At 33.6% G+C, this 12875-nt stretch overlaps 2 protein-coding genes across 4 annotated transcripts in view; one reads left to right on the top strand and one right to left on the bottom strand.

The window, feature by feature from the left end:
• The window catches only part of LOC126890563 (cilia- and flagella-associated protein 251-like), a 438236-nt gene that overhangs the window by 420448 nt on the left and 4913 nt on the right, over positions 1 to 12875 (top strand). For 2 of the 3 annotated variants that reach the window (XM_050659608.1, XM_050659606.1), the window contains exon 2: positions 11161 to 12227. The exons of the other annotated variant lie outside the window; for it this stretch is intronic. The gene's annotated coding sequence lies outside the window, so the exon portion shown is untranslated. Of the gene's footprint in view, positions 1 to 11160; positions 12228 to 12875 lie in introns of those variants that run through there. 3 annotated transcript variants of the gene reach the window in all.
• LOC114328243 (gastrula zinc finger protein XlCGF26.1) overlaps positions 384 to 12875 on the bottom strand; it is a 95872-nt gene continuing 83380 nt past the window's right edge. Inside the window, exons 6-7 of the mRNA XM_028277034.2 lie at positions 9003 to 9179; positions 384 to 703 (exon numbers count right to left, since the gene is read on the bottom strand). Coding sequence (XP_028132835.1) covers positions 520 to 703; positions 9003 to 9179 — 361 coding nt within the window. The 3' untranslated portion in view covers positions 384 to 519. The remainder of the gene's footprint in view (positions 704 to 9002; positions 9180 to 12875) is intronic.

The following is a 12875-nucleotide window of genomic DNA, read 5'->3' as shown; positions in this document are numbered from 1 at the left end:
TGGCTGGTATAAGTTGAATTTTTAGTCGTCTTTAGGGGCCAAACGAAAGACAAACAAAACTTTTTTATCTTTGATACAGGTTCTAAATTATGTTCTGTTGTGATTTATAACATTTTTTTCGAATTTAAAATTTTATGAAAGTTCCCTATTGTGAACTTCTGAAGCCAGGTCTGCATTCAGTGACTAAAAAGAATAAACTATCTCTTTTCAAAGAAAATTAGGATATTTTGATATTTTTTAATTCTTGGTCACATGTTTCACTCCCGCTATTACATTTTGTCCTTAGAGTTCATAGTTGTTTGAATCTGAATAGACCAAGGATTCATTATATTCTAACTAACTGGCCGTAAATGTTGCTAGTGGTTCAAAAAATACTACAGACATCAACATTATTTTATAATTAATACAAAATACAACATGAGTTGACAATAAAAATAGCAACACTATAAAAGTGATACAAGGCAGCAGGAAATTCTAGATCCAATTCATATAACCACTATAATATAAATATATAACGTATCATTCCAGTCCATTACCAGTCTCTACAGTCTCTTTGATAGCGTGGTGCGCCCTCATATGTTGGTGAAGACTGTCTCTTCTATTAAACGTGTGATAGCACACTCCGCAAGTGAAGGTCTTGTTGATGTCATGGATACGCATGTGCCGCATCATCTTGTCTTTTCGGCCAAAGCTCTTCGTACACCTACAACACAAAGATAAAATTTGAGTATTTTTATTAAAAAAATACAAGTTAAAAAGAAAGTACTTCATTCTAGGTCACTGAAGATGATTAGATCGAAAACGTTCTGACGTTTTTCTATTATCCACTTGGATGACTTTTTTAAAGTTTTTATTAAATTTTATACCATTATACAAACCGAAGTTTTTTACTTCTATGTAAGTTATTTTTATTATGTTTATATAGGATTGAGCCATAATTATTGGTGTAATGAAAATTACATTTTTCTCTTCTTTTTTCTCATAATCCTTAGTGCCCTTCAGGGCGTCGGATGTCGGGTTCCCCCTTTTATCCATTTCTTCCAAGCGCTTCTATTGGTGGCCAGGTTCTTCATATCCCTCATACTCATGTGTCTCCTTTCACCTATATCCTGGATCTCGTCCATCCATGTCTTCCTCGGCCTTCCCTTTTTCATTTTGTTTCTCATTTTGGCTTCATGAACCTTCTTTGTAATTCTCTTCTGCTCCATTCGTTGTATGTGTCCAAACCAGCTAATTGTTTGTTTTAGATCTTCCTCATTATCGGTTCTTGTTCCAGCTCTCTTCTTATATCTTCATTTCTGAATCTATCAAACTTCGTAACTCCAGCTATTCTTCTCATGTATTTCATCTCGGTCGCGTTTATCATTGATTCATGTTCCTTTTGCACAATCCATGTCTCCGCCCCATATGTCATTATCGATTATCGGATTTACTAGTGTTATATACTCCGAGTTTAGTTTTGTTGTTTATTTCTGACTTTCCAAAAATTGTATTATTTAAAAAGTAATACATGTTAGTTGCCTTCTTCAGTTTATATTGCCAAGTCCGTTTTCCCAGCATCTGTTATTATATTTCCCAACTATTCAAAAGTAGATACGTGTTCTATTACGTGTTCCTTTACTATTGTATTAGTATTCCTTTCTTTTTTCTCATTTTCATTTATAAGTTTTATTTTGTTGAGATTCATTTCCATTTTTAAATTCTGTATCTCTTTTTGCCAAATATCTATTAGTTTCTGCATTTTCTCTACTGTGTCTGTGATTAAAACTAATAATCAGCGTATAGGGCTTTTCATTCACAGTCATTTGTTTCGAGCTCCTGTCATATTTCGTATAATCCGTGTATATTAATATTATACACAGATTATACAACATATGACAGAAGCTCGAAACAAATGACAATCGATGAACAGCTCTATAGAAGGGAGTTGATCTTTATTACATTTAAGTTTTTATATCCTACTATACATATATTGAAGGTTTCTTGTTTGATCTTTGGTATTTTTTATTAAAGTATCCATGACTATTATAAACAAGAGGGGACTTAGTCCATCTCCTTGTTTAATTCCCTTATCCCATTTAAACGTGCCTGATCTTTCTCCATTTATTTGTACTTGGCCTTCTACTTCCATATACATACATATATAGATTTTATGACTTTTATCATCTTTTTTGGTATATTATAACTTTCCAATATTTTCCACATTATTTCGCTGTTTATCGTATCAAATGCCGCCTTCAGATCAACGAACATGAGAAATAGTTCATTTCCTTTACGGCATTGTCTCTCTATTATATTCCTTATAATGTAGACGTTATCGTTTGTTTGACGGGTTGATCTGAATGTAGCCTAGCCTGTTCGTCTTCCATTCCTTTTTCTTTCACTGATCTTAGACGCTTCTCTATAATTCTCGTGAATACCTTGAAGGCGACCGATGACAAGCATATTGCTCTATAATTCTCGCATTCATTATGTTGTCCTTTTACTTTATCGTACTATATACGTAGTATAGTATAATAGATAAAGTTATAGGATCGTGCAAAAAAAATTTTTTCAGATTTCACTTTTTTTCGACGTTTTGAGTCCCCCTGAGTCTAAAAAGCAAATAAAAAAAACATGTCGGAAGTATGTACGTACGTATGTACGTACGTATGTCGCCACCGCCCAGCAAAAACTACTGGACCGATTTCGATGAAATTCGGTATGAGTAAGTTTAAGAGAATTTTGTCGAGAAACTAAGCTTTTAAAAAAAATCTCTCAAAGGGGGGCCGAAATAGGGGGGTTATTTAGGGCCCATTTTTGCAAATTTTGACAGAAATAAATGAAATTCAACTCAAAGTAAGCTCATCGATAGGTATACTACGTTCGCTCTCGCGAGATTTTTTTTGACACTGACGTTAGTAATTTCTTTTTTGAAAAATTCAGTTGTCAGAAGTGACTGGAAATTACTGCAAAACCAACGCACCTGCTCATATCCAATATTATTAATAGTAAACAGACATAAAAATAACATAAACCTTACGCCAATCAATATTTATTTATTTAAACCATTATAATGTATTGATAGCAAATGAGAAAATTATTGATTGTACAAAATAAAAATATTTTGTAGAAATAAACTTCACAAAATTTTATGAGATTAGTAGACACTCCCACTATTTCTAATAATTCTTCTTTTTTTTAATGAAAGATTAAGTTGATTTGAGTTGATTTTAGCAGTTAATAGTGTGAGGTAGGAATTTTTGTGTTGTATGTTTCCTATTCCGAATGTCTCAAAAAAAATCTCGCGAGAGCGAATGTAGTATAAATAAAAGTACGGAATTTGACAGTTCCAAATTCAAAATGGCGGCCAACATGGCCGACCGCCCCCCCGACACATTTCCCTATCTATCTAAAAAGTTTTTGAAGATAAGTTTAATTTGAAAAAGTCGTTATATAGCCTAAAGACGGGGCTATAAGAAAGATGTTATCGTTTTTCAGAAAAAGTTACGGGTTGCCTATATTTAAGGGGTCAAATTTTGACATAAATTTGAACTAGATTTTCTCAAAAATGGCTCCAAGGAATTTTTTTATTTTTTGATATATTTTTGATATCCTATCAGTAAATTGAATGACATTAGTCATATATCTTAACTCCCCATAGGAGGGGAGTTATGAATTTTTTATAAAAAAATATTCGAGTGCCCGTAACTTCCTTCTTAATAGAAACTAAAATTTGAAATTTTGCAGACATATATGGTATTTTATTATCTATTATCACAATAAATTTTACCAAAAACATGGCTTCCGGTTGAACCGGAAATGAATAAAAAATCTTAATTTTTTTGATACGCCCTGTATATTTTAACACATTTTGAAAGAATGCAAAATTACCTTTCCAATGACATAAAATTTATTGCTGTAGCTCAAAAACTCGAAAAGTTACGGTAAATAGAAATTTTGCTATAATCTTAATGTGTGTCCTCTCTCACGCGTTCATAGCAGAGCATTATTGTAGAGCAGTCAATGAGGGTATTTGGCTCCGAATTCCATCCTACTACATTGATGTACTTGATACTTTCACAGTAAGTAGGGAATAGCTCAAGAAACAAAATCTACCCTATATACTATGGCGCTTTTTATCTTGGGGCGGTTGGAGGTAAGGGGGTGGAAAATTTGTTGGTCAAAATAAGCACGGAAGTGGCTGAAGAACCTATTTCTAAGCAAAAACTGGTCTATACTTTTTTTTGAGAACTCAATACTTTTTGAGTTATGCGTAGTTGAAAATTGGCCATTTTCATTGAAAAATGACACCTTTTCGGACGGTTTTTTTGTGAATACCTTAAAAACTATGCATCGAACTAAAAACTCTATATAAAACATTTTTTAGATTATAAATAATAAAGAGATTCGTTCCTTCGTAAATGTTCTATTTATAATACAAAAAGAGATATGGTAGGTGAAAATAGTTTGTTTTTTGGTGCATGCTCAAATTGGTGTATTCAACTTGAAATAACAGAGGAACGGTAGGTTTTAGGTGTATAATGCTACCAACACCTTTTGTAGTGTTTGAAAAGGCCTTTAAAACGAGCACCGTTAAATGTCGGTTACTTACAAACTAAGCGAGGTATGGTGCAAAAAATATAATGACTAATGTACTTTAAGGAAAAATGAAAAGTATATACATTTAACTCCCCATCCACCATAATTTAAATGCATTGTTTTTCTTCTCAATACCTTTTAATATAGTGTTATTTCTACTTTCAAAAAGTTAAACGGGTTTAAAATAAATGTTTTTTTTAAAAAATGTGATCAAATTATAGAATGAATTTTTAAATTTTCTTAAAAATCTTCCTTTTTCTCCATGTAATTCGAAAATAAAAATATTTCACCCCTGAGAAGTGGTGGGAACTTCCCCCATGATAAAAGCGCCATAGTATATAGGATAGACTTTGAATTAGGAGATTGGGCTACTCCCAAAATTTCATTAAAATCCATGCAGTAGGATAGAATTTGGAGATAATATCTTGTTCTTAATCTCGCGCATTGACTGGCGTAATCGAAATAGAATGAAATGCAAATATTGTAAACTATTAATTTCTCAGAAAAATGAACTAATTTGAAATGAAAGTATGACTATAATATTCTATTGATTTATGCAATAATCTACACATCTATAGTGTGTCCCCGAAATATGGCATCGAACATTTTCTCAAATGCAGGAATTAATGATGCGTAGAACCATAAAATACTTTTAAGTACAGTAGGTGTTTCTAAAATATCAAAATAACGAGTAACTTTGTTATTTTTATAGAATGCCAATATCTAGTACCATAACGATAATAGATCGGCACGATAAAGTTCTCGGGCGGCCCTTCCGTCCAGCGTTTTTTGTATATTGGTAGAACTATGTTTTTCTTCCAGTCCTCTGGGATTTTCTCTGTACTCCATGATTCCTTGCATATCTGTAATAGCCAGTCCTCTCCTTTTTCACCCATCCATTTTATCATTTCTGGATCTATTTGGTCCTTTCCTGTCGCTTTTCCAATTTTAATATTGTTTATAGCTTCTTCCTGTTCTACCTTCCTTATATTCTCTGGTTCCTCTTCCTCTTCCAGTTCTGGTCTATTTTTTCCTGCTTCATTTCTTTCTACTTCATCGTGTTTGAATTTATCTTCGTAGTATTGTTTCCATACTTCTACTATTTCTGTAGTCTCTATTTTCAATTGGATATTTTTATCTTTGATTCCACACTGTTCCCTGCCTTTTTTCCCTCTTAAACTCTTTATACGATTCCAGAATTTTCTGTTATCTGTTTTGTAATTTGCTTCCAATTCTTTTCCAAATTCGTCCCAGCTCATTCGCTTACCTTACTGCTATCTTTGCTCTATTACGTTTCTCTATATATTCTGCTTTGTTATTTTCATCTCTACATTGATATTTTTTCCAGGCTTGCTTCTTTTCCTTTATTATTTTCTTTATTTCTTGACTCCACCATTCTGTTCTCTTATGATATTTATTTATTGACTTTTATTCGCAAATTTTCTCTGCTGTTTTATATAGTGTGTCTTTAAGTATGTCAAAAAGTGCACAATAACTACGTCTTAAAACCCATCAAATTTCATTTGCATATCTCAAACGGTTTTAAAGCAATAAATAAATCATCAGTTTGTAAGAAAAATTTCAACACCCCCTATCTCGGAAACGAAGCATTTGCGGACATACGTTTATACAGCAAACTGTCATTATTTTTTTATGCAAAATTACCCCTTAAAGTTTGCCATACTTATTTAAGAACACACTGTATTGATAAAAAAACATGGCTAGTTGTTAAAGTCTTCTTCTTCTTAACGTGCCCTATCAAGTCCCCTTGACGTTGGCGATTAACATGGCGAAACTGTCTCTGTCTCGAGCTATTCTAAATAGGTGTTCTGCTTTCTTTATTCCTGTCCACTCCCGGATATTCTTCAACCAAGAGGCCTGCTTTCTACCAATTCCTCTGCGTCCTTCGATTTTACCCATCATAATAAGTTGAAGAATATTATACCGGTCTCCCCTTACTACGTGTCCAAAATAGGCCATCTTTCTATATTTGATGTTATCAAGCAGCTCGCGGGTAGCATTTGCTCTCTTAAGGACTGCCACATTTGTCAGCATAGCCGTCCATGGTATTTTTAGAATACGTCTGTGCAGCCACATTTCAAAGGCCTCCAAACGGTTAATGGTGGATATTTTTAATGTCCATGCTTCGACACCATACAAGAGGACTGACCAAATGTAGCATTTAATCATGCGCTTTCGAAGTTGAAGTTGCAAGGTATCATTACAGAAGAATGACCTCATTTTTAAAAATGTCGTGCGGGCTATCTCGATTCTACATTTTATCTCTTTATCTGGATCTAGTTGTTCAGTAATATGGCAACCAAGATATTTAAAACTGGGTACTCTTTGAATCATATGACCATCAACATATAACCGTGAATCTTGATGGGCCAAACGGCTAAATACCATGTACTTTGTTTTTGAACAGTTTATATTTAGGCCAAACTCTCTTCCCACTCTGTCAATGGCATTTAAAAGGTGTTGTAATCCATTCATATCATCACTTAAAATAACTGTATCGTCTGCATATCTGATTGTATTTATCAGAATTCCATTAACCTTCACACCCCATTCCAAATTATGCAGCGCTTCCTTAAATATTCTATCTGAATACAAATTGAACAACAGTGGGGACAGTATACAACCCTGTCTGACGCCTCTTTGTATTTTGCATATTTCTGTTGATTTTCCATTTATGCAAGCTGTCGCTGTTTGACGCCAGTATAATTTTTCTATGATTCGTACATCTTGACTATCAACTCCTTTATCCTTTAGTATTTTAATTAATTTGTGGTGTTGTACTCCATCAAAGGCCTTCTCATAGTCAATAAATACAGCAAAGACGTCTTTTCTTTGATCTCGGCATTTCTGCAATAACACATTTAGTGCAAAGAGTGCGTCCCGGGTCCCAGTCCATTTCTGAAGCCAAATTGTGTTTCATTCTGGTCTTCTTCACATTTATCTCTGATTCTACTGTGGATGATACGTAGAAAGATTTTCAAGGTGTGGCTCATAAGGCTTATCATTCTATAGTCGCTACAGTTTTTCGGACGTTGTTTTTTTGGTAGGGTTATGAATTCGGACTTTAACCAATCTTCAGGGATATCACCAGTCGAATAAACATCATTGAAAAGTTTAACTAGTATTCCAATGTTTTCCTCATTTATGAGCTTCAACATTTCTGTAGGTATGTTGTCGGGACCAACGGCTTTCTTGTTTTTTGCCAATTTTATAGCATGTTGTATTTCTGATTTTAGTATTTCTGGTCCTTCACCTTCATCTAAAGTGTCCAGTTCTTCGGGTCTATCATCATTATACAGTTCATTTATATAATTATACCAGGTAGTTCGGATTTCGTGTTCGTCTATTATCATTTTTCCCGACGAATAGGTTATAGTATGTGAAGTTTTCTTATAATAAAGACCAGCTACTTCTCTAACTTTTTTAAACATATTAAACGTATCATGTTTTTCATTCAACTTTTCTAATTCCTTGCATTTATCCTCCATCCATTTTTCTTTAGCTACCTTTATTTTTTGTTTAATTAGTTTTTGTTTTTCTTTGTATTCTGTTTTGTTATCTTTCAGTTTTCTTCTCTGCTCCATCAATTCCAGGATTTCATCAGTCATCCATTGTTGTTTTTTGTGCCTCTGCATCGTTGTCGTATATTTTTCCATTACTTTCCAGGTAAGATCTTTAAACGTGTTCCATATTTCTGTATTGTTTTCATTTGTTGAATTCTTTAGCTGATTATTCAGGTCATTTTCTATTAGCGTTTTGTTGGATGCTGATATATGTAATTTTGGTGTTTTGGGGTTTTCTTCGACTTTTTTGAGCTTCACTTGGATGTCAGCTATTAGAGGGTTATGGTGTGAACCGATATCTGCACCAGGATATGTCGTTGATCTCTTGACACCATTGTTAAAGTACGTAACTTTTTTATGGTCCAACATAAGCGAATGAATCAAAAAACAAAATGTTGAGTAAACATGAGGCTAATTTGGTTTTAATTTCAGTATTTTACAAATGCTAGAATATTCCACAGAGTGATGCGAACTTTGAGAGAAAAACAGTTTGATTCGTACACCCGGTATACAATGAAAATTTACCTTATTAACAACAATATTATTACAGCAATATTGTTAAAGATTAAGGCTATAACATATTAAAAAAATCACTTAAATCGGAACAGGTTTAGGAAATTCGAGGCATCATAAATGGCCCATTTTTTAAGTGGGCGGTTAATTTTGGCCCAGAGTGTACTTTTCTTTTCCCACTAATTCACAAAGATAAAAGCAACGAAAGTCAAGAAGAGAACATATTATTATTAAAAAAAAAACCCGTTTTTGTCATGTTTTATACTAAATGCTTTTTCAAAATCAATGGCAACGTTGATATTACATAGATCTACGAGTACGTACCTGGGGCATTTAAACGGCTTCATTCCTGAATGGGTCGCAATATGCCTGTCCAATTCTCTCTTGCGTATGAACGATTTATTGCAAATATGACAACCGAATGGTCTGTTTCCAGAATGTATGGCTTGATGAGATAATAAATTTTCTGCTTTTGAGAAGCTTTTTGGACATTGCAAACACCTAAAATAGAAAAAATAATTGCACAAAAAGCTCTCGTAAGAAATTATTAGGGACTCTAAAGCTGCGCATGGTTGCTTGACAGGATACAGATCATCCCAAACCCTTTTTTCAGTGCGTCACAGATTATCGAATTCTCTCTAACGCATTACAGTTGGAAGTGACAGAAAAAAACGTACCTCTGTGATTATTATACATTGAAATTAGAAAATTATGTATGCCTTGACGGGTATTTGCATATTAAAACGACTTACACTTAAATATGTATAATTGGTTGGTGATTCTCTCTCTCTCTCTCTCTCTCTCTCTCTCTCTCTCTCTCTCTCTCGTCGTTTCCCCATTACTGAGGATTGTAATTTCTTCCAATATTCCTAACAATTTTTCTCCATTGGTCTCTATCTTCAGCTGCTGTAAGAGCTTCGCAGAATGAGTTTCCAGCTGAGTTTCTTAATTTGGTCGGACCATCTAGTTGGTGATCGTCCTCTTGATCTTCTCCCCGGAACATTTCCAGAAACAATTAATCTCTCCAAGCTGTCGTCACCTATGCGAACCACGTGACCGAAGAATTGCAGAATTCGTTGCAGACATATTGTACAGTCTTTTTTTAATCTCGAGTTGGTTTAGAATGGAAACGTTTGTCCTATGAGCTGTCCAAGATATGGGCAGCATTCTTCTCCAGCACCACATCTCAAAGGCATCAATTTTTTGGCGCTCGCGTGCGCGGAGAGTCCAAGTCTCTGCTCCGTATAGAAATATTAAGAATACAAGGGCATTCACCAGCCTCATCTTGATATTTTTAGAAATCGATCTGCCTTTCTAAACTTTAGTTAGGCGACTCATCGCATTTTTTGCCATACCAATACGTTTCCGAACTTCTGCTTCACAGTTACCATCGTTAGTTATACTAGATCCGAGATAGACAAAGGTGTTTTACTATATGGTATTCCTGTAACATGTTAGTTAGTTGAATAGTGTCGAATCTGTCGACCACCATTATTTTTGTCTTAGCTTTATTGATTTTCAGACCAACTTTATTGCTTTCGTACTCAACTCTTCGCAGGTGATTACAATACTCTAAATAGATAACCAATCAATGATGCGAATAAAAATAATTTGAAACAAAAGTAATCGATCGTGACATTATTTCACAATATATTATCATTGTTTATATAGGGAGATAGTTGGTCAGCCCAATAGGTAAATATGTTTGATTCAAATTGAGACAGTCACCAGATGTGCCCACAATTTCTGTCAGTGTTGCAACGTCAAAATGCATAGACACCAAGTTGGATACGATCCTATTCATAACACCCCAACTCGCATACATATTAAGAAATATAAATATTGTTATATTTCTATTTGATATGAAAATTAAAATTTGATAATTATAGACAAAATTCAATTTAATATAAAATATTTTCAATTTTCTCAACCACGGGCATATAAATTTAGAACAACCTGTATACAACAAATTGTTATATTTAATTTTAAGAAGTGATTAAATAAGACTCAAGTGAAATCGTTAATAGGTCATTATCGTTTGTTCGCGGAAGGATCGGTCATTAGCCGATGCTAAATACGACTAAGTGGAAATAGAGAATAGGTCATTAAAATTGTATATAGTAGAAAGTAATTTTAGAATGGGAATTAACTATTTTCTTGGAAATCCATTAAGCATATTTAGAAAGTTTAAAAATTGGTTTTGAGGAATACTGCGAATGAGAGTTGGTGGTGGAAGTTTGATTTATGCATCTGGAAGGGATATTTAGAAAGTAGGGGAATGAATGACAAATAGAGATCAGAATGTTTTGAGCTGTCGAGAAGTGAAGTCGAGTAGTAGACGGTAGTGTACGGAGAGTGAGAAAGCCGGTTTAGTTCCGTGAGTGTGGAGTATCTATCGTAGAACGAGAGGTAGGCCAGGTTGAGAGTAAAAGAACCTCCTTGAGCCAAGAGTTCCCGGTAGCTGATTGCAGTTTCGAAAAAGGTAGGACACAGCATCACGACAGAAGCAGGAAACGAGAGCTATACGAGCTAGTTTCAGAGGAGAACATTACTGGAAGCCAGGACGAGGTTTGGATTGCAGCCAAGGATAGCAGGAAACGGGTCTTGTGTGAAGACATTCTCAGTGCACCAGAAAAAGGTCAGTCTCATTTGTTTGGACATGAATGTATGGGTTTTTCGTAGTAAATACCACATTTAAAATTGAAGAAACATAATCAATAATATCAGAAAAGATTCATCAAACTTAAATAGAATTGTTGCTAATAAATCATAATAGTTAAATGTTAATAAAAACTTTCAATTGGAAATCAAAAGAAAATAAGATTCCCATGTGTAAATGTTATGTTTAAGAAAAATAAGATATAGCAAATATTAAGCAGTGATTGCCATTTAAATAAAATAAACAATATTTTGATTACAATTGTAACCCATATGTGTTATTATTTTACTCTTTTCTTTCCTATCCCGATTAGGAACCATTAAGAAATACTCAGAAGCCACGTATGTAAGTAATTAATTTTATAAAAAGCCCTGAGATTGAAAACATATTGATATGTGATCTGGTAAATTAATTAGATTATTATTAATGCATTGATTAAATTAAATGACATATAAAAATATTATCTCATATCAATAATCAAGATCACAACAACTGTCGTCCAACGTGGAGGGCATTGTAAAGTATTTCTAGTGGCAAATTTGAAGGATAGAAAGAGTAAAGCCGGTATTTGAAAATTTATATGCCTGTGGTAAAAAGTGAGATACTTACATCTGATAACATAAAATTTTAGATCTCTTTAGGTACAAATTTTACATAACTGATTTAATATTTTATTTTACGATATTTACATTTGATATATTTATTGACAATTTATAATATTTGGGTGAGAAAAAGTCGTTTTGGTAACATACTAGTAAAATTTCATATTTGGCGGGGATAGTACTTTTTGAAAACAAATGTCTGTGACAAGAAGCCAAAGCAAAGACAACAAAAAACAAAAAGAACATTCAGACCAAGAAGAGATTTTAGACACGACAATCATGGCATCAGAACAGCAAGAATTATCAGGAATAGATAAACTATTACAAATGATGCAACTCCAGTCACAAAGAATGGAACAGAAAATGGATGAAATACAACAAAAACTGGATGACAATCAAAGAAAAACAAAACAAGCAATGGATGAAGCAAAAAGGACAATGGATAAAGTAGATCAAAAAATGGATGAAACACAACAAAAATTGGATCAAAAAATGGATGAAACACAACAAAAAATGAAACAAGCAATAGAAGAGAACAACAAGAAAATGGAGGAACGCATAGGAAAGTATGAAAAGGAAGTAAAAGAATGTTTGACAATGATCAAGAACGATATGGGACAACAAGAGACAGAGATTAAAGAAATCAAAAGCAAAATAAAGGAAATAACGAATTGCCAGAAAAAGGAAATAGAAAATTTGGAAAATAAGTTGGAAAATGCTATTCAAGTAGACAGAGAAGAAGTGGAAAAAAGAATCACAGAAATAGAAAAACAAGTCACCGAAAACCGGACGCAACAAAATGTAGGAGAAAGAAGAGAAATGGTTATACATAGCACAGATGACGTGAAAATAAGGTTTGGCGGGGATGTAAGAAGATTACACCCAGTGCCGTTCATAAATAGCCTGAAAAAGAAAATACAACACATCGGAAATTTC

The sequence above is a fragment of the Diabrotica virgifera genome, chromosome 8 (assembly GCF_917563875.1).
Source record: "Diabrotica virgifera virgifera chromosome 8, PGI_DIABVI_V3a".
NCBI lineage: Eukaryota > Metazoa > Arthropoda > Insecta > Coleoptera > Chrysomelidae > Diabrotica > Diabrotica virgifera.
Note: the sequence above shows the minus strand (reverse complement) of the source record. Positions and strands in the feature narration are given on the sequence as shown.